This window comes from Petaurus breviceps, unplaced genomic scaffold, assembly GCF_028583685.1.
Source record: "Petaurus breviceps papuanus isolate PSGF00001 unplaced genomic scaffold, PetGlider_PUasm1.0 175, whole genome shotgun sequence".
In the NCBI taxonomy this organism is placed as follows: domain Eukaryota; kingdom Metazoa; phylum Chordata; class Mammalia; order Diprotodontia; family Petauridae; genus Petaurus; species Petaurus breviceps.
In genome coordinates this window covers 48687593-48710254 of record NW_027185764.1, presented here as the reverse complement: position 1 = coordinate 48710254, position 22662 = coordinate 48687593, and the positions used below count along the sequence as shown (strand labels likewise).

General features: G+C 35.2%; 1 protein-coding gene across 1 annotated transcript in view; it reads left to right on the top strand.

Moving 5' to 3' along the window:
* ARB2A (ARB2 cotranscriptional regulator A) overlaps nucleotides 1-22662 on the top strand; it is a 527996-nt gene that overhangs the window by 23430 nt on the left and 481904 nt on the right. The window contains exon 2 of the mRNA XM_069085441.1: nucleotides 9414-9565. Coding sequence (XP_068941542.1) covers nucleotides 9432-9565 — 134 coding nt within the window. The 5' untranslated portion in view covers nucleotides 9414-9431. The remainder of the gene's footprint in view (nucleotides 1-9413; nucleotides 9566-22662) is intronic.

Below are 22662 nucleotides of genomic sequence, written 5' to 3'. Positions count from 1 at the left end.
GATAAAAATTCATAAAATACAAGAATAGCAAGCTATATTCCTTTTTTTTTAAAATAAGTTTAATTGATGGTAGTTTTTGGAATTCGGTGTCCTGTTTAGAAAAACTGATCCAATAAGGAAACTTTAAAAAACATACAAAACAAACAAAAACACATTTACTAGGGAATCAGTTATTTGGTGTGGCTCCACTACAATATGTTCTTGGTTCCAAGTATACTTATCAGATTTTATTAAGTATCCTTTATATTCTTTTGACTGGATCAGTTTAACTATAGACAGGTTTCAGATAGCTGATTTTCCAGTGGGAAAGGACTATTAGCAAAGTTAGTGAATAAAACTTCAAAGGAACCCAATATTGATAGGATGACCTAGCTTGTTAAATGCCAATAGTTCTTTAAATGTACATTGAGCAGAAGCTGCTTACTGTTATTTGACAGTTCAGGCAGCTTTATAATTTCCTTCATGCTAATTTGTATACCAATAAAGGACAGTTGAATCAACATCTGTTTTTCAGAGAAAGGAAGTTTAACTCTCATGCAGAAAACAGTGATATTTTTGGCATTTGTCATTTAAACAAATAGAAATGCGTTTAACAAAATGCTAGGTTCAGACAAAGCACTAAATAAAATATTTCAAGTCTGTTTTATTCTCATTCTAACACCAAGCCCTCCCTCCAGTGGCTGCTACTACAGAATTTTACATTTTTTTTTTTAAACCTCAGTCTGAGAAAATGGGCAAGTTCCCCCTCTCCACCATTCCAAATCTGAAGCTCAGTTTCTGTCTTATAGTCAGAGACTGGAAGATGATATTCTGTGGCATCTACTCTTGTGGGCAAACCACAGAGAGTTCATCTATGACGGAAGAATGCCTAGAGTTCGTTCATTAACCTACATCTTTCTTATTCTGCTCCCCCGTTTAAGTGATTCTCATCCCACTTTTTGAAAATTTAAAATATTCACTTTTTAAAAGATAAGTTTTCATTTTTTTGCATCGACTAGTTGCAGTATATTTTACAAAGAGTAAAATAACTTGAACCACACAAGATAAGGTCAGATTTTATTTTGAGGGGGGAATGCAGGGCAATTGGAATTAAGGGACTTGTCCAAGGTCACACAGCTAGTAAGTCTTAAGTGTCTGAGGCTGGATTTGAACTCAGGTCCTCCTGACTCCAGGGCCAGTGCTCTATTCTCTGTGCCATCTAGTTGCCCCAGATTTTTGTTTTTTAAAAAAGCCTCATGACTAGTTTCAAGATAGTAATTTATTAATTTGATTTTGGAAATAGTCACTAATGTATCTTTTTCTATATGCACTATGACAGTTCACACACAAAAGCACCTGTTTGATGCATCTATTAGATGAACAAGTTTTCATATGGAAGATTGCATATGAGTTTTTAAAGGGTTCAAATGAAATAATATATATATAAAATATTCTGCAGAATTTTAAAGCACTATGTAAATTCCAATCGTTACTACTGTTTTGAATTTTGAGCCTTTTTAATCTTTTAGAATTTGTATATACTCAGTCTTTTGAGGTAAGAAGAAACTTAACAAAAAACCTTGAAGTAGAAAAAAACTGAACATTGTCTCCTGGTTTTCTGGTAAGATGTTAGCAGTTTAGTATCTTCTTTTAATATTTCAGGAGGGAAATTAGAAAAATTTACATTAGATCTAGTGTCATTGACCATTTGTAATGACTTGACAGAGTGTACAGAACTAGCAGGACGCTTATGTGGTAGGATGAGAAAACTAATTGTAACTTTTTAAATATGTTACTTCATTGTTGTCAGTGCTACTAACTCCCTGCTTTGAAATCTTGTAAAGAGACTATGTCATGGTAAATTATAGCTGAATTCTGAATTAATGGACATTTTATAATATGACTTGTATTTTGCACTAAATTATTTTTATATAACTTTCTTAAGTTCATTCTTTCAATAACTAAAACCTACTCTGAAAGACACATTGGTAGGTAGACTCCATGCAATGGTTTTCATGGGTTTTATGTTTTACCGACACAAACTACTTGGATTACACATTCCTTTTTCTAGTATATTAAGCATGAAAACTTAAATTAAAAAAAAAAGAATAATTTTATTTCTTGGCTATAGCTCTACTATTTCTGCCTCTTTTTTCATGCTTTATGAGAGAGTCACAAGAGGCTGCTTATCCCCTGAGGTTCAATAATAGCATTGTATTCCAGATATTGTATACTTTTCCATCTGAGCCCTGTTGGGGTTTCTGTGTTTCAAAGCATTTGGCCAAAGAACAATTTGAAACCTGAACTAGATGATCAGTATAGTATACTTGGAACCTGTTAAGACACAGTAATGGTATTAGTTTCTTCTTGAATTTTTTTATTCAAGATTTCTTAACTCTTGGCTCCCTTTCTTTAGGTAGTTGAATTACAAAGTGGTGGTGGACCTGATTGACAGTAACATGAGCAGCCTCACTTCTTAAAAAGGTGTCCAAGTTGACTGAAAATGTCATAAAGTTGACACCTTTAGTCTGTGAGTTATTCTATACTTAAAAACCCCCAAATTGTTATAGTATTTCTTTATGATAGAGTGTAATCTTTAGGATTTGAGGATGACAACTGTGAGCTTATCACTAGAACTTTAAGTTTGTGTGTTTTGTTCTTATTTTTAAATCACAATTGGGAGTTTATATTGAGCCATGGACTGTTCCAATTTTAGACCACTTTTGACCAAAGCATGCTTATTTAAGGAGGCCGGCAAGATTAAGGAGTATATTGATGACCATAGAACTAAGGTTTTTTTTGGTGAAGAACTAATAAATCCAAAAAGGGGTCAAATATGTACATGGCCTTGTCTTCATTGTATCATGCTTTAGACATACTCATTAATAAGATATGACTGAAATAAGGAGAAAAACTGGCATAACAATATCAAGGAATGATTTGCTTTGACTAAGGGATTCTTTACCAAGTGGGCCAGCCTCCTGGTAATGAATTTCTTTGCATGTACCTAAGCTGATTTTTGTAATTGACTCAGTTAATTGCTGGGACCAGACTCAAATTCTTTCCAACATGATTGAACCTGCCAGAAATTGGACTCCAGGGTCAGTTTTGGACCATGATAAAGTCTTCAAGTAGTACTTTGTGAAAATTTGAAGGAGAATCAGTGTAAAATATGTCAAATAATAATATATATGTATACACACATCTATGCATATGTGAGAAAGAAGATGAGTTAGTAACATGGTGAGAGTAAGGGATAATCAGTGCTATCATAGTACTCCACTAATATTCTTGTTGTATCAGAGGAAATCAAGGTAGGTCCCCCAGCACATTGGGTAGATAAGTTTTGGTGGGTCTTATAGGAAAGCACATACAAGAACTGCACAGGATGGCTAGACTTTGTTGGATTGTGACCTGCATTGTTGGATATGTATCACTGCAATTTCAGGTCCTATTGAGTATCAAGGAAAGAATTAAAAGGCTCTGTAAGCAATGACCCTATTGTAGAAGTCGTGTCAGACATTTCAGTCCACTAAAGGATTTTGAGGACTGTTGTAACTGATATCCATTGCCACGGTTTGAGTAAACCCATGGTGCCACATGAGCTTGGTCCTAGGGCAAACTGTAATACATCAAATTTGTGGGATAAAACTTTCTCTTTCTTATCTGATGCTCTCTTTCCATATGGATTTTTCCCCCTTGACCAAAATATTCCATTATTTTGTTTGATCTGGTTGCCTTATACTTTGCTTACCAGTGCCCTCACTTCCCTACAAACAGACTCATGTTTTTTACCTCTTAGGTAGGGTGAACCAAGTGATTCTAGGGTGAGAATAGGGATTGGAGCTACCTTTTTTTATTTGGTAAATGGGCCTTTTGATGCTTCTCAAATCACTGAAAAAAATAGACAGTTACTCATTCTTCTCTTTAACAAGTCTTTAAGTCTCCCCCAGATTGGTGATAAACTTTTGAGTTAGATTTCCTGTACTAATTCCAGTTTTGCCCTGAACCCTTAGACCTGGGGCCAGAGCTAGATCAACATTTTGGAGCAAGTACATTAGATAATGGTTACTTTTTGAGTACATTCTTCTGGTGGGATATTGTAATTATGTAGGTACAAGAAAAGTAGAATAAATTTATTTTGTCACAGTTATCATGGGTGTTTTCTACCTGCTAGAAAAAAAAATCTAGAGTCCTCATGTCTATTCTATATACTTTTCAAGTGCTTTGGCAAGATGCTGAGCAAACAGGGCACCCAAGAAATATTCCATCGTTCTGTGTTTTGAAATGCTGACTGGATCGAGATTACACGACAAGTTATTTATAGCTTTATTTATATATAGTGGATTCTCTGTTGGAGTCATAGAGGGAAAGAAGATATGATAATTGCTTTGTGTAGTTCACAGAATGAAATCGCAAACTGAGATGTTTTGAATCTAGTTTGTACTGTAACCATTCCTGGCAAAACTATATTTAAACAGTAGTGGTTATCATGAACTATACAGCATGTCAACTGTGTCCCAATTCACATCAGTAAAAACCTTCTGCTCTTTTATTCCCTATAACCTAACCTCTATCAGATAATGCCAAATAAACTATGTCAAGTGCATGTATTAGTATATTTCAGATGTATCAAACTGCTCGCTAGCTGCATTTTCAGGAGTGTTTATCTGTGGTCATGCAGGTTATAACTCTGAATTTTTATTAGGAAAACTAAATTGAGAATTTATAATGTTCTTGATTTAGTTCCACCAGCTGTGCCACAGCCCTGGAAAACAACTGAAGATGGTCAAAATGAAACACAACAAGTAAGAGGATAACAGACAAATTGCTTTTGCTTCTTGCTGAGCTGCTTTGCCTCAGTTGCTGTGAGGTCCAAGGTCAGAGGTAGAATAATTACTGATTGCTTAATTCCTTCCTTCATAAGTTTAAGTACAGTGAATTGATTTGTGCACCTTTAAGCATATGTTGTCTAATTTAGAGTAAAATATTAATAATTGCTGTTTAATCCAGGGAATGTATTCCATTATTCAAAGGTAGTAACATGACACTAAAACCAAATAGTACCAGTGGTTGAAATTTCCCTTTTGCTCTAGAAATCAACTTTAATAACATGTTTCTTTATTGAGAAATATGCTTATTTGGTGGCCAATCCACAAAGAATCTTTTGAAATCTTAGATTTATATGAATTCTAAACTATATAGTTATTGATTAGAACAAATGTTAGCTTGGTATGAGGAGAGTAAAAAGACATACTGTAATCTAACTATAATTCCTAAGATTTTATATAGGCAAATTTATCCCTGAAGTAGTTACAACAGTACACTTAGAGTCACCGTTATTAGGATCCTCCTTCGTTTCTGCTAAAAATGGTTTGTAGCAAGAAAGACAGTTAATAGTGAAATTTGTACATAAACTGCATACTTAAGTATTTTGAATTTTTTGTGTCATCAGTGGAGGTACCTGGTACCCTGCCACAAATCATACTTTATTTATGACTTCCCATGTGATTTTTGTCACTGGCCTTCTGTAGATCCTCCAGGAAAGGTCTACTTAGTACACAGGAGGCTGCTTTTTATATTTTGTGGATTCCATGGCATTGATAATGTACAACCCATGAAACAAACTACATAGGCCTTTACACTTACCTTGAATGTCACAAAATTTTCTTTATAAATTCTTTTCTCTTTTTTTCTGTGGGAAGCAGTATGGTATAGCTGAAATAGGCATCTGGGAGACCAGGGGTTCAAGTATTGCCTGATCAATGCCAATGGAAATAATTCCCATGAGAAGGAAATCACAGGCCTAGGTAAAAATCCAAACCAGCAAAATCTTAAAAATTAAGATATTCAGTGTACATTGTTTTCTGTAGACATGTTTGTATAGAGAGTTAAAAGATGTAGGTATTTATTGTTAGGTCATTATTAAATGAAATATTTCCCTGACCAAAATTTATGTTTCACATTCTAGTTCTATCTGTAATGGCACTTCATACCCCTCCAATATAGTGAGAGTAAAAGCTTGTCTTGTGGATATTTTTGACATTTATCTTTTTAATAAATATTACTTCTACTCATATATCTGGAGTATATAAATTAAAATAATTTAGAAATATATCTAGGGTCATAACTAATATCAAGCTGCTTTATGTAGTTTATTATTATTATCCATTAACATTTTTAATTTACTTCATTGGTCATAAAAAAGCCTCAGTCTGAAAACATAGGTCACATAGTTCATCAACAGATGGGAAGTGAAGTTTGCTTTCTTGGGGGAAATGAATTGGGTTACTAAAATAAAACTGTTTAGTATGCTTTTATTTTGGTTTTTGATGGTGATATTTGCATCATTTCATTGGAGATAAGAGTCTAGTAATTACATAGGTTCTAATTTCTTTGAATTATTCTCTATTTTTTACTTCAGGGATAAGTGTCTTATTTTCTTTTTGTAGGAAGCTTTTACCTTTTGTAGCCTTGTGGTTGTGGTTCATAGGTTTTTAGCCTTTGACCAAAATAGCAGATTTTGATTGAATAAATTAATTTGTTTATTATTACTTAAAAAAAAAAAAACTGTCTCCCCATCTTGGAATGGGATTCTGGAATGCATGGGATTGTTCATGGGCTGATGCCACTTCTGACTTTGACCTGTTCCATCTCAAACCTGGTTTCATTAATCTGCCCTATGTAACTTGGCAGTATCCTTTTTCCTGGGGCCTTACCATATTGGTGCAGAATCCAGTTCTGCAGCTCAGAACTCATAAGCTTATGATATCCACTAGATTTGATTTTTAGAATTTCTATTTTTGTGTTTAGTTTTTTTTTTAATTTGTTGCTTTTCTGTTTGTTTTTAGTTACATGAATACAATTACTTAGGTCTGTTTCTTTTGTTGGATGAAAGTGTTAAGGGGTGTCCAGGTAGCATAGCGAGTAAGAGCATTGGCCCCAGAGTTGGGATGACCTGGGATCAAATCCGGGCTCAGACACTTAGCACCCACCCAGAAACATCTGGCCGTGTAACCTTGAGCATGTTACTTAACCCCAATTGCTCAGGGGCAGCCAGGTGGCACAGTGAGTAAGAGCACCAGCCCCAGAATAGGGATGACCTGGGATCGAATCCAGGCTCTGATACTAAGCACCACACCCAGAAATAACTGACCATGTAACCTTGAGCAAGTTACTTAACCCCAATTGCTTTAAAAAAAAAAGTGTTAAAAAATACAAATTTTTCCCTTAAAAAACTACTTTGGATCCATTCCAAAAATATTTTTTTATTATGGTTTTCCATCATCATTTTCTTTGATGAAATTATTGTTTCTATGAGTTGTGCTTTGATACACCAATTCCTGAGGATTACATTAATTGGCCTTCATTTAAGTTTTTGTTTTTTTCTTCTGAGACTCTTTATTATTATGCAGTTTTTATTGTATTGTGTAATCAGTTAAGGATATATAATATTTCTGCTTTTTCTGCATTTATCAAGTTTTTTATGCCCTGGTATGTGGTCAATTTTTGTAAAGGTGTGAGGTATATTTGAGAAACATTTATATTCCTTTCAATTCCTGTCCGTTAATCCCCAGAGATCTGTCATATCTGACTTTTATAAAATGCTGTTCAAGTCTGTACTTTCTTGTTGGTTTTCTCTGAGTCTGCATAGGGCACATTGAGGTCCTCAGAAATTAGTTTTGCTGGTTTTTCTCTGTAGTTTGATTAGCTTTTCCTTTATGTACTTAGATGCTATAGCATTTGGTATACACACACATATCTCAAGTTTTGATTTTTCAGTTTTCTGAGAAGCATCATAGCTTAGTTGCTAGAGTAATTTTTGAAGCCATAGCATCCTGGACAAGTCATTTAACCTCCTCTCAGTGCTCAAGGCAAAACTCAAAAATGTGCTTTGCAGAGAAGGTGATGATCTGCATTGGTAGGAGTTTTCTCACCAAGAAGTATCTCATACTACTGAAATCTCAGGTCCAGTCCTATTATTTAATTATTTATGACATCTTGAACCATAATATACTTTCCTTCCTTATCTCTTTAAATTCTGTTTGCTTTTTCTGAATTCATGACTGCCACACCAGCTTTTTTGGTTTAAGACATAATAAATTGTTTCATCCTTTCATTTTCACTATAAGCAGTATATTGTTGGATTCTTCTTTCCCATCTATTCTACCCTCCTCTCTTTTATGAGTGATTAGTTTCATTCATGTTCATTGTTATAAATAATTATTGTGTATTTTTTTCATTGTACTTTCCTATAACTTTTTTCATGTCTGACCCCTGCACTATGCAAAGAAAAACAAGGCGGGTAAAGAAAATCAATGGAATTAATATTCAGTAATCTTTATTTGGAGTGGTCTGCCATTCATCTGTCTTTTCTCTCTAGAAGGAGGCACATACCTCTATCATTGATTCTTATACTTTCTTTTGATTCCCACTCTGCCATGTAGCTTATTTTTGTTCTACTTCCCCAGCACTTCTCTGTCTATTAACACTGCTCCTCTTTCCTTTTCCCTGACCTCTTCTTTGTCCTTCTTACATCCCTGGGCAGTGACCTGCAGGGAGGCAGGACTGGGAGTGGTTCAGGGATGGTCTCTTCTGCTGTCCTACATTGGATGGAATAGTTTACTGGGTTTTATTTTTTGTTTTATTGGTCATTATTTCAATTAGCATCCTTTTCCCATCTTTATTGGAAAGTAGCTTAGGGGAGCTAGGCTCAGCTATATAACTTTACAGAATTGCAAATTCTGTTTTGAAGGTCACTAGTATAGGTGGTTCATATGCTTTTCTCAGTAAACTTAAGTGAATTCTTTTTGCTTTGAAGATCAAATTCCTTATACTTAATCTCTATCTCCATTTTCAGGAACTTTGAACAGGCTGTTCTCGGTGCTTGGAATGTGCTTCCTCCTTATCTCCATCTTTTAGAATCTTTATTTTCCTTTAAACCTCATATCATATCCAACCTCCTGCATGAGGCCTACCTGCCCTTCTCCCCAGTTTCTAGTATCTCCTTTCCAGATTAACCTATATTGTGTGTGTGTTATACATTTAAAATATTACTTTCATGTATTCTTGTTTTCTTTTCCAATGGGAAGTAAACTCTTTGAGGGCAAGCACTGTTTCATTTTTGTCTTTATTTTCACAATGGCTTGGCATATAATAAGTAGTTAATAAATACTTCTTGTTTGGTTTAATATATGTCAAGAAAATGGGGAAGTAAATGTATTTACTTAATTGTGACTTTATAAATAGTGCATTAAACATTTAAAATTTCTGTCTTATTTAAAAGTTTAGAAGTTATACTTTTTCATTTAGCAAATAAATTCTAAATTTTGCTTAGAATTCTTGAATATTTCTGAAAAGCTGACATCAAACGACGTGGGAAAAACAAAATGAACGTTTAAAATTGGCTAATTTATTACTTTGGTTCATTCTAGACTCTCATCTGAGAATTGATGTCCATTTTCATCATTTCTTTAATTTGGTTGATACTTTGGATAAACATGGCACAACTCCAGCAGGGAGGTCCAGATGAAAAAGAAAAAACTACAGCACTAAAAGGTATACATTTGTTTTTGCTATTTTTCCAGTGATATAAGGCATGTTTACAAAGGCATAGGAAACATTTAAACATTTGGGTGACTTTTCTGACTCCTTTAATTTCTGTCATTAAAAAAAAATACAAATGCTTGTACTTTTTGTATTTTTCTTAACATCTTAGTATAATTTGAGGTTTGGGATTCCAGGACAGCAAGAGCATGGAAGGGGGTGGCAGTCTCCTTTATGTGCCACTTATGTTGCCAGAAGGAAGACTTCATGGGCCACATGAAAGATATCCTGCCCCTACTGGGGCAGAGATTTCTATCCCCAGCTGGCTAGCCCAAAGCCATGCTTTGGGAAGTAGGGGCAGCTGCCAAGACTGTTGGCAGATGCTCATGAAGGATAGAACTGGAGGAGTGGGAAGGTGGAGCATCACAAGAGAACAGGAGATAGCAGAGGGTTATGACTCCTAAAGGGGTGGGTTTTGCAGGGAGGGTGTAAACAGGTCAAACCCAGGAGAGCCTGGAAGGGAGTGCCAGATAGCCTCGTGGGTTTTCATAGTGTTTTATGCAATAAAATCAGGAATAGATGTTGTGGGGAGGGAAGAGGGAGCCTGCACCTGATATAAAGGTTGTGCTTCTAGAACTGGTGCTGACATATGCTAGGGGAAATGCCTGAGAAATTGGGGTTAGTTGATATTCAGACTTCCCTCTGGTGGGAAAAGGGCCTTTTGAACATTATTGCAGGCCTTATTCTAGCTAGTGACTCGGGGGATGTGGGGTTCTATGGCTTCTCCATTTAATGCGTAGGAAGCTTCTGAGATCCTTTTACTCTGTTAATGCCTTAAGCATAATAGATCCCAAAGAAGTCATAGGATAGACCATTTCAGAGTTGGAAAGGATCTTAGGAGTCACCTAATTCAATATTTTGTCACTTACCTTTAATCTGAAATGTTTTTGTTGTTGTTCTTTTTCTCAAAACACATGAAGAAATTGAAATCTGTGGAGGATAAATGACATCCTGAGTGACATCACTGGGACTGAAGTCCAGTTTTTTTTGAATCCTTTAGCAAGGATTCAAAAAATAATTTTTTTAATTGGGTCAGACTGGTGGACAATTTGGTCCAGTACTCTGTGTCCAACAATGAAATGGAAAGCTTCTTGTTAAAGGACTTGAGCATCCCAACATGGAAAAAGCCCAGAGTTACCTCACTGTGGATCTGTGATATTATGTATATAAAACTTTCTTAAAAGTACTTTTTTTAAGCTTGTTGGACCTTTTGGGGTTTTTAGTTCTGTGTGTTACCTACATAATACATAATCTCATTTATAAGAGTATTTCCAAATGCATAGCTCTTTGAATGTCTCATTTCATTTGATCCTCAGAATATCACCAGGAACAGGTGTTATTTCCCCATTTTATAGGTGAGTTAGCTAGGTGGCCCAGCAGATGGATGACTGGACTTGAAGTTAGGAAGATAAATTTCTAATCCTCCCTCAGACTCTTACTAGCTCTATGACTCAGGGAAAATCATTAAACTCTGTGCCTCAGTTTCATCACCTGTAAAATGGGGATAATAATAGCACTTCCCTCACAGGAGTGTTCTGCGGATCAACTGAGGTAGTATTTGTAAAAGTGCTTAGAACAGTAGCTCCCAGTAGGTATTGTTATGAATGTTTAGTTCTTTCGCTTCCCCCTCAGTTTCCTCATCTGTAAAATGGGGGTAATAGCACTTACCTTTCAAGGTCATTGTGAGGATCAAGTGAGGTAACATATAAAGTTCTTTATTTACCTTAAAGCACTCTATAAATAGTAGCTATTATTATTATTGCTAGATAGGGAAACAATCCCAGAGGATTATATAGTTCATTGCCTATAATTGCAGACTAACAAGAATCTCCGGATTACAAGAACACTGGAATTGAAGTCAGGAGAGACCCAACTTTGAGTCCTGCCTCCTTGACTTGTTAGCTGTGTGACCTTGAGCAAGTTGTTTAACTTCCTTGAACTTTGTATGAAATCAACAAAAGTTAATATCTTCTAGAAAGCTAGAATGCATCAATGGGAGTTAATAACCCTGAGAAAACAAGAATTTAAACAAAGTCAAGCAACAGGAGAAAATTGAAGGAAATATAAGGTTATTGCACATCAGAAATAACTGACCTGAAAAAATAATCTATGAGAGACAGGTTAAGAATCAAAGAACTACCTAAAGTTCATAACAAAAAAGATTCTACAGACCATATTTCAACAAATCATGAAATAAAGTTGCTCAGCTTTCTTAGAAATGGAGGACAAAGTAAAAACAGGAAGAATCTACCAGGTAACCTCAAAGAAACCTCAATTCATCTATTGGTTTGTGGCCACTTCACATTGCATCTAGTTATTCATTCAGTTATTTCACCATTTGCTTGTTTACCTCACCCCCTTTCTACTACCACAGAGCAAAATATCTTTTCCTGGTGACCACTCCACTGTCTTCTCCTATTAGAAAGTAACTTTCTTTAGGGCAAGACTCTCTCTTTCTCTTCTAAATATTTTGTCCTTGGTATTTATCACAATTCCTGCAGAAAGGATGCCAATCTTCATTTATAGTAGGAGTTTTCTTTCTTTTTTTTTTAGATTTCCACCTGACTTTATTTTTCCTTAATAGTATTTTTTTTCCAATTACATGTAAAAATAGTTTTCAACATTCATTTTAATAAGATTTTGAGTTCCAGATTTTTCTCTTCCCTCCCCACTCCCCCTTCTTAAGATTACAAGCATTTGATGTGGGTTATACATGTATAATCATGTTAAACATTTTTCCACATTAGTCATGTTGTGAAAGAAGAATGAGAAAAAAAAGAAAAACCATGAAAAAGAAAAAACAAAAAAATAAAAATAGTATGCTTCAATCAGCATTCCAGATTCCATAATTTTTTCTTTGTATATGGATAGCATTTTCCATCATGAGTCTTTTGGAATTGCCTAGGATCATTGTAAAACTGAGAAAAGCTAAGTCTGTCATAGTCAATCCTCCCATAGTATTGCTGTTACTGTGTACAGTGTTCTCCTGGTTCTGCTCACTTCACTCACAGTTCATGTAAATCTTTCCAGGTTTTTCTAAAATCTGCCTACTCATCATTTTGTATGGAACAGTAGTATTCCATTACATTCATATAGCACAACTTGTTCAGCCATTCCCCAATTAATGTGTATCCCCTGAGTTTCCAATTCTTTGCCTCTACAAAAAGAACTGCTATAAATATCTTTGTATACATGGGTTCTTTTGCCTTTTTTATGGTCTCTTTGGGATACAGACCTAGTAGTGGTATTGCTGGATCAAAGGGAATGTACATTTTGGTTGCTTTTTTGGGCATCATTCCAGATTGATCTCCACAATGGTTGGATCAGTTTATAACTCCACCAGTAATGCATTAGTGTTCTAATTTTCCCACCTCTTCTCCAACATTTATCATTTTTCCGTTTTGTTATGTTAGCCAGTCTGATCAGTGTGAGTTGGTACTTCAGAGTTGTTTTAATTTGCATCTCTTGAGTCCATAATGATTTAGAGCATTTTTTCATATGACTATATATAGCTTTATTTTCTTCACCTGAAAACTCTCTGTTCACATCCTTTGACCATTTATTAATTGGGGAATGACTTGTATTGTTATAAATTTCTCTCAATTCTTGATGTATTTTAGAAATGAGGTCTTTATCAGAAACATTGGCTGGAAAAACTGTTTCTAGCTTTCTGCTTTTCTTCTAATCTTGGTTGCATTGATTTTTTGGTGTAAAACCTTTTTAATATAATCAAAATTAACCATTTTGCATTTCACAATGTTCTCTGTCTCTTATTTGGTCATAGATTTTTCTCTTTTGCATAGATCTGAGAGGTAAACTGTTCCTTGTTCTCCTAATTTGCTTATGTCATCACCCTTTATGTCTAAATCATGTATCCATTTTGACCTTATCTTAGTATATGGGTATGAAATGTTGGTCTGTCCCCAGTTTCTGTCATGCTATTTTCCAGTTTTCCTACCAATTTTGTCAGATAGTGAGTTCTTATCTCAGATGCTGGAGTCTTTGGGTTTATCAGACAGTAGATTACTCTAGTCATTTACTTCTGTGTCTTTTGTATATGTAACCTATTCCACTGATCCACCACTCTGTTTCTTAGCCAGTACCAAATAGTTTTGATAATTGATGCTTTAAGTATCGTTTTAGATCTGGTATAACTAGGCCACCTTCTTTTGTATTTTTTTTTTCATTAATTCCCTTGATATTCTTGATTGTTCTTCCAGATGAATTTTGTTATTATTTTTTCTAGCCCTTTAGAATAATTTTCTGGTAGTTTTATTGGTATGGCACTATATACTATACAAACTATTTGGGAAAATAGGCAGAAGGCTTCCTACTAAATTCCTTTTACAACACAAATATGGTGCTGATATGTAAACCAGGAAGAGCCAAAAAAGAGAAAAAAATTATGTCAATTTATTACCAAATTATAGCTATGTTAATATAGATAAATTAATTTAAGTAGAATTGTAGTTTTTTTTTTATTACATTAGCTTGGCCTACCCATGGGCATTGATATTTTTCCAGTTGTTTAGACCTGACTTTATTTGTGTGAAAAGTGTTTTATAATTTTGTTCATAAGTTCCTGGGTTTGTTTTGGCAGATAGATTCCCAAATATTTTATATTGTCTACAGTTATTTCAAGTGGAATTTCTTTCTCTTGTTGTTGAACTTTGTTGGCAATATATAGAAATGTTGATGATTTATGTGGGTTGATTTTATATCCTATAACTTTGCTAAAGTTATTCATTATTTAAAGTAGTTTTTTAGTTGATTCTCTAGGATTCTCTTAAGTATGCCAGTGTATCATCTGCAGAGTAATAGTTTTGTTTCTTCATTGCCTAGTCTAATTCCTTCAATTTCTTTTTCTTCTCTTACTGCTAAAGCTAACATTTCTAATACAGTATTGAATTATCATTGTGATAATGTGCATTCTTGTTTCACCCCTGATCTAATTGGGAAAGCTTTTAGCTTATCCTATTACATATAATGCTTGCTGATGTTTTAAATAGATACTGCTTATCATTTTAAGGAAAACTCCATTTATTCCTGTCTTCTCTAGTGTTTTTAATAGGAATGGATGTAGTATTTTGCAAAAGCTTTTTCTGCATCTATTTGAGATAATCATATGATTTCTGTTTGTTTTGTTATTGATGTGGTTGATTATGCTGATAGTTTTCCTGATATTGAACCTGTATAGAATATCTGGTATAAATCCTACCTGGTCATAGTATATTAGCCTCATGATAAATTGCTGTAATCACTTCTCTGATATTTTATTTAAAAAATTTTGCATCAATATTCATTAGGGAAATAGATCTATAATTGTTTTTCTCTGTTTTGGCTCTTCCTGGTTTATGGATCAGCACTGTATTTATGTTGTAAAAGGAATTTTGTAGGACTCCTTCTTTGCCTCCTCTTTTCCCAAATCATTTATATAGTATTGGGATTACTTGTTATTTAAATGTTTTGTAGAATTTACTTATAAAGCTATCTGGCTTTGGAGATTTTTTCTTAAGGAATTCATTTATGTCTTGTTCAATTTCTTTTTCTGAAATGAGGTTAAATATTTTATTTCTTCTTCTAATCTGGGCAATATATATTTTTGTAAATATTCATCCATTTCACTTAGATTGCCAGATTTATTGGCATACAGTTGGGCAAAATAGTTCCTAATTATTGCTTTAATTTCCTCTTCATTTTGAAACATATTAACTAGAGGTTTATCTATGTTAATGAGTTTTTCATAAGGCCAACCCTTTGTTTTATTTATTAGTTCCATAGTTTTCTTATTTTCAACTTTATTTTATTTTCTCCTCTTTGTGTATTTTATTTTTCTCGATTACATGTAAAGATAGGTTTCAGCATTTGTTTTTTTAAGATTTTGAGTTCCAAACTTCTTTCTCCCTCCCTCCTGCCACTCCCCCCTCCCAAAGATGCACAAACAATCTCATATAGGTTATACATGTGCAATCATATTAAACATTTCCATACATTAGTCATGTTATAAAAGAATCAGAACAAAAGGGAAAAACCACAAGAAAGAGAGAACAAAAAACAAAGTGGAAATACTATACTTTGATAGGCATTCAGATTCCATAGTTCTGTCTTTGGATGTGCATAGCATTTTCCATCATGAGCCTTTTGGAATTGTCTTGGATCATTGTATTGCTGAGAAGAGTTATTACTTTTAATTTTATTAAACTCTCCTTTTATGTTTCAGACTTTCTAATTTGGTATTAGGAATTTTTATGTTCTTCTTTTTCTAACTGTTTTAGTTGCATGCCCAATTCATTGAACTGCTCCTCTATTTTATTCATGTAAGCATTTAGAGATATAAAATTTCCCCTAAGAACTGCTTTAACTTCATCCCATAAATTTTGGTTTGTTGTCTCATTATTGTTGTTCTCTTTGATGAAATTATTGATTGTTTCTATGATTCATTGTTTGATCCACTGATTCTTTAGAATTAGATTATTTAGTTTCCAATTTTTAATCTCTCTTCCCATGGTGCTTTATTACACATAAATTTTATTTCATCATGATCTGAAAAGGATGCATTTAGTATTTCTGCCTTTTTGCATTTGATTGTGAGGTTTTTGTGCCCTGATATGTGGTCATTTTTTGTGTAGTGCCATGTGCCGCTGAGAAAATGCACATTTCTTTTTATTCCCATTTATGTTTCTCCAGAGGTTTATCATATCTAACTTTTCTAAAATTCTATTTACCTCCTTTACTTCTTTCTTGTTTATTTTGTCATTAGATTTATCTCATTTTGAGAGGGGGAGGTTGAGGTCCCTCACTAGTATAGTTTTGCTGTCTATTTCTTCCTGTAACTCACTTAACTTCTCTAAGAATTTGGATGCTATACCACTTGATTCCTATATGTTTAGTATTGATATTTCTTCATTGTCTATGATACCTTTTAGCAAGATATAGTTTCTTTCCTTCTCTTTTTAAATTAGATCCCATTTTTGCTTTTGCTTTGTCTGATATCTGGATTGCTACCCTTGCTTTTTTTTCCCCTTCAGCTGAAGCATAATATATTCTCCTCCAGCCTTTTTCCTTTACTCTGTGTGTGTCTCTCTCTGCTTCAAATGTGTTTCTTATAAACAGCATATTGTAGGATTCTGGGTTTTAGTTCATTCTGCTCTCTGCTTACATTTTATGGGAGATTTCATCCCATTCACATTAATAGCTATGATTACTAATTGTGTATTTCCCTCCATCTTGTTCTCCCCCCATTTATACTTTTATCTCTCCTTTCATCCTCTCCCTCCTCACCAGTGTTTTACTTCTGACTGATCCTCCCTCAATATGCCCTCCCTTCTATCAGTGTTTATAATAGTAATGGAATTTAAAGATCCCCCTTTATTGGCTTGTTTTTTTGGATTGATTGTGTTAAAACCCAGAGCTGATATGAAAAGAGAGTGCTGAACTGGGAGGAGCTGGTGACGTAAATTTAGAGAGACACAAGAAGAGAGAGAGGCAGAACTTTTTGAAAGCAGCATCTAGGAGGCAGAGAGAGATGGAGAGGATTGCTGAGGGCCAGTTTGAAGTGCCCAGGACTTTTGAGAGCTGCCACCCAGAGCTTCCAAGGACTGAGGAGACATGGCTGTTATGCTGGTACTTTATCTGTTTTGATGTTGTTTTGCCAGATATGTTCACTGGTGAAAGACAGTCCTGTTGTTGCAGAGGTATTGGAACCTTGCTGTTGGTTCAGAGCTCCTGTTCTGCAGACAGAGAGTGAATTCTGTCCATTGGTGAAGGACAGTGCTGTTTTTGCAGAGGTCTTGGAACCTTGCTATTGGTTCAGAAGCCCTGAAGAAGGATTTTCTTGTTGTATGTTTACAGAAATCCTGGAAGAAGGTTTTGCTAATGTTTTGAGGGGTCCTAGGACTGTTCTGCAGACAGAGAATGAATTAATGAAGACACTGGCAGTGTATCTTGTGGCCTTGCTAAGCTTTGTCTCCCCAGGAACAAAGATTGCTGAGAACTTGCCTCTGGTTAAGATGAAGAAAAGACCTCTCTTTGGGTATTAAATGCTGTGCTTAAGCTTGTTGTAACTCTGGGATAGATTCAGTTGTGATCCAAGGGTAGGGAACTTTTGACGTTTTTGTGCTCTGTGATTGAACAAATGAATGTACTTTACTTATGATTGAAAACTAATCTCCATTTGAGAAGAGGGGCTTTGTGATGGACTAAATGAATGTACAGCCTAGGGGTGGAGTAGTATTTAGAAGAGGGACTTTGTGATTGATTAAATGAATGTAATGTCCAGGGTTGGGGTAGTACTTGATTGAATTACACTTGATAAATGCTGTATTTTGAATGATGTTATATTTTGATTTTCTCTGTTCTTAATTTTTCACTGAATAAAATGGAGAGCACCTATGCTGGTATTTTAAACCTTGGGAAGTTGCCTTTGCTTGGCATTACAGTGTCCCCCCCACCCCCCCTTTTCTTTCCCCTCCTACTACCCCATAAGACAAGATAAATTTTTGAGCCAAATCTGATGAAAGGTTCAAACAGTGCTCACCCCCTCCATCTTTCCCTCTAGTAATAGATCTTTTGTGCCTTATGTGACATAATTTGTCCTATTCTGCCTTCTATTTTCCTCTTCTCCCAGTTCAATCCTTATTTTTTTTTTACCCTCTGTCTATGTATACTCCTTCTAACTGCCCTAATAAGACATAGAGTTCTCAAGAGTTACAAGTTTCATCTTCCCATGTGGGAAAGTGACATGAATACTTGAATATTATTGAATAACATATTATTTTCTTTCCTGTTTGCCTTTTTATACTTCTCTTGAGTCTTGTATTTGTAGATTGAATTTTCAGTTCAGCTCTGGTCTTTTTTTTTTTTTTTTTTGTCTTTATAATTTGTTTACTTTTAGTTTACAAGATTCATTACCACAATTCCTTGAGTTTCAAATTTTCTCTCCCTCTTCCCCCTACCCACCATGGCAGCATACAATCAAGTACAGTATCTGCAAATACTTTCACATTAGGCATTAAGCTCTGGTCTTTTCATCAGGAAAGTTTGAAAATCCTCTATTACATTGAATGTACATCTTTTCCCCTGTAAGATTATACTCACTTTTGCTGGGTAGTTGATTATTGGTTGTAATTTGAGCTCCTTTGCCTTCTGAAATACCATATTCCAAACCCTTCTATCCTTTATTGTAGAAGCTGCTAAATACTATGTAATTCTGACTGTGGTTCATTGATATATTAATTGTTTTTTTCTGACGGTTTGCAGTATTTTCTCCTTGACCTGATAATTCTGGAATTTTGTTATGATATTCTTTGGAGTTTTCATTTTAGGATCTCTTTTGGGAGGTGATCAGTGGATTCTTTCAATTATTATTTTGCCTTCTGGTTCTAGGATATCAGGGCAGTTTTCCTTGTTAATATCTTGAAAGATGCTGTCCAGGCTCTTTTTTTGATCATGGCTCTCAGATAGTCCAATAAGTTTTAAATTATTTCTCCTAGATCTGTTTTCCAGGTCAGTTGTTTTTGCAGTGAGGTATTTTACATTTGATGTCACATGGAATCATTAACTTCCACTTGTCTAATCCTAATTTTTAAGGCATTATTTTCTTCAATTAGCTTTTGGACTTAATTTTCCATTTGGCCAATTCTGTTTTTTAATGGGTTGTTTTCTCCAGTGTTTTTTTTCCTTCCACTTGGTCAATTGTATGTTTTAAGGAATTGTTTTCTTCAGTCAATTTTTGTCCTTCCTTTTCCAAGTTGTTGATTTTCTCTTTCATAATTCTCTTTTACCACTTTTTCTTCTACCTCTCTTATGTGATTTTAAAAATTCTTTTTTAGCTCTTCCAAGAAGAGTTTTTGGGTCGGAGACCAACTCATATTCCTCTTTGAGGCTTTGCATGTAGGCATTTTGATATTGTCCTTGTCTGAGTTTGTGTTTTGATCTTCCCACTTGCCATAGTAGCTATTTATGGTCAAGAGATCTTTAAGGTTTTTGCTCATTTTTTGTCTGTTTTGTGACTTTTTTTTTGTTAAATGTTTATTTATTTTTAATTTTCAACATTCACTTCCATAAGTTTTAAATTTTCTCTGCCTGCCTCCCCTCTCTACTCTCCCAAGATGGCCTGCTGTCTGATATAAGCTCTACATATCCATTCTTATTAAACATATTTTCACGTTAATCATGTTGTATAGAAGAATTAGAATGATTGGAAGGCACCATGAGAAAGAAAAAACAAAAAAAGAGAGCAAATAGTATGCTTCGATCTTCATTCAGACTCCACGTTTCTTTCTCTGGATGTGGTTGGCATTTTCCATTATGAGTCTTTTGGAGTTGTTTTAGGTCCCTGCATTGCTGAGAAGAGCTAAGTCTATCAAAGTCAGTCATCACACAATGTGGCTGTTACTATGTATAATGTTGCCCTGGTTCTCCTCTTTTCACTCAGTGTTAGTTCATATAAGTCTTTCCGGGTTTTTCTGAAGTCTGTTTACTTATCATTTCTCATAGCACAGTAGTATTCCATTATACTCATATGTCACAACTTGTTCCATTCCCCAATTGATGGGCATCCCCTCAATTTCCAGTTCTTGGCCACCACAAAAAGAGCTGCTATAAATATTTTTGTACGTATGGGTTCTTTTCCCATTTTTATATGTCTTTGGGATACGATCCTAGAGGTGGTATTGCTGGGTTAAAGGGTGTGCACATTTTTATAGATTTTTGGGCATAATTCCAAGTTGCTTTCCAGAATGGTTGGATCAGTTCACAACTCCACCAACAATGAATTAATGTTCTATTTTGTGACTTTTAAAGTTGAACTCTGCTCCAGGGGCCTGGGACCTGGTCATTAGCTTTCTGTACTGGGACCTCAGATGCTGGTGGCTTGCTCACTGTGCTGGGGTGGTCCAGTTTAGTCACACCTGTTGTGCTGGGGTTCCAGGGCTGGCAGTTTGTCTTACATGCTGGGCCTGGAAGCCTCACAACTGGCCTGCTGTTCCAGGACAGAGAGACCTCAGTTGTTGATCTGTGCTGTGTCGAAGAGCTTCCTGATGGCTTTCCCAGATACTCTCTGTGATTGGCTTTGCCCCTCATCCCCCTTTTGCCCAGGTGAGTGTAGCAGCAAGCACCCCAGCGTTGCTGCCACCACAGGTTCTTAGATCTGCTTTGATAAAGGAAAGCAACTCAAAATGGGTTAACAAGCTTACTTTAATGATGTATCATTTACCTAGTTCAGGGGAAAAAGGTTAGCACCCTGAACTTCAGAATACACAAGACAGAATTATTAAGTCAGAGAAACATATCAAGTAGACAGATTTCCAAACTGTCCAACCATTACATCCATACCAAATTAACATCTGGGTTTCAACATCTGGGTTTTTCAAAGCCGAGGTGGGGCTCTCAACAATGGCTTCCCAGAATCCAGATCAAATCACAGAACATTTCTCAAAGTGAGGCCTAAAACAAAGCTACACATCAGGGCTTATATAGCCTTCTACTGGCTCAGAGAATGTAACAACCTTATTGACTCACTGCCCAATCAAAAAGTATCTACTGAAAAACAAGCCTCTCACCCCAGGCTCCAGGTTCACTTTAGCCTAGGGGCAGGGAAGATCTTTAAGTTTACATTCCCATTACAGTGAGATAGACCTTTTCTGAAGTCTTTTTAAATTATCTTAAGCTGAAAAATTGTTTCACTTGTCTTTTTGTAGTTTCTGTTGCTCCAGAATCAGTTTAGAGGCTTGATTTAATGTTGTTTCTGAGGGAAACTGGGGAGAGCTCAGGCAGCTCCCTGACTTTTCTCCACGTCTTCTCCACAAACATTTATTAAGCACCTACTATATTCCAGGCACCTTTTAATCATAAGCTCTCTAGGGATACAAAGGCCAAAGTGAATTATTGATTAGACCTTTTCATCTTATATTATTTTCCTTCAGATGCTTTACTTTGTATTCTTTTCTTCTGTATAGTCTTGTGAGATCTTACTACCATTTATCACATTTGCTTAGCATTTTTGTATCCATAATAGTCATGTCATTTACAGATAGATTGGAGGTGGAGATTTTGCCACGTACTTTCTCTTTCAGATCATTTGAAAAATACTTGATAGGACTGGTTTAGTTCTGACTGTTGAAGGACAATATAGTTCTCAATCTGGAGAAATAGTAGTATGTCTTTGTCTTCTGTCCTCTAAATTGAGAAGCAATTCATTATGTCACGTGGCACATTGGACTATGTAAAATAAGAGGCGTTGGATTTAGGTTTGCTTGACCTTGGACAAGTCACTTTGACCTCTTTATGCTTCAGTTTTCTCATCTGCAAAGCGGGGTGGGGAGGGTGGATAGGAGTGTAGAATACTTGGACTACCTAAAAATGAGTAAGATGCATTTTGTATCATCCAGAAAAAGCATTTCAATCCCTTGGTGACTCATCTTTAAAAAAAAAAAAAGAGGCCCATATAGAATTTGGTCAAAGGGCATGCTGAAAATTTTCATTTAATAAAGGGTTTTTTTGTCCACATGCTTTTTTGGCTTTTACCCTACTCTTTATGTAGACAGTCTTTTTCCATCTCCCTTCTTTTATTCCTTGTACACACTAACCCTAATTCTGAGAACACTCTTCTTCCTCACCTCCTTATCTTGTCATCTCTCCTGCAATTCAGGGTTCAGCTTAAGAGTCACCTATACATGAGTTCTACTCCAACTTCTAAGATGTGAATATTCCACTTCATTATCATCATTCTTGGCAATTTAAATTCTTGTTGACTTAAATTGAATTATAGCCTCTTTTACTCTGGCAGTTAGGGTCTTGGTCTTTTTGATCTGGGTTTTTTAATTAGGTATATTTTTAATAGACTCAGGGCTTGCTTTGGGTTATTGATTTTACTGGGCCTTTCTGCCTAATGACTGGATTTTGGTATAATTTCCTCTTATAAAATTTTGCAGCCATAATTTTTGAAAAATTGAGAATTGTGTTTTTATCTATCATCAAAAATGTGTTGCCAGGTCAGGCTTGATCAAGTTGGTTTGATACTGTAATGAAATGTAACACTTCCAGAAACTCTGACAGTTAAGAAAAAGAGATTTATTT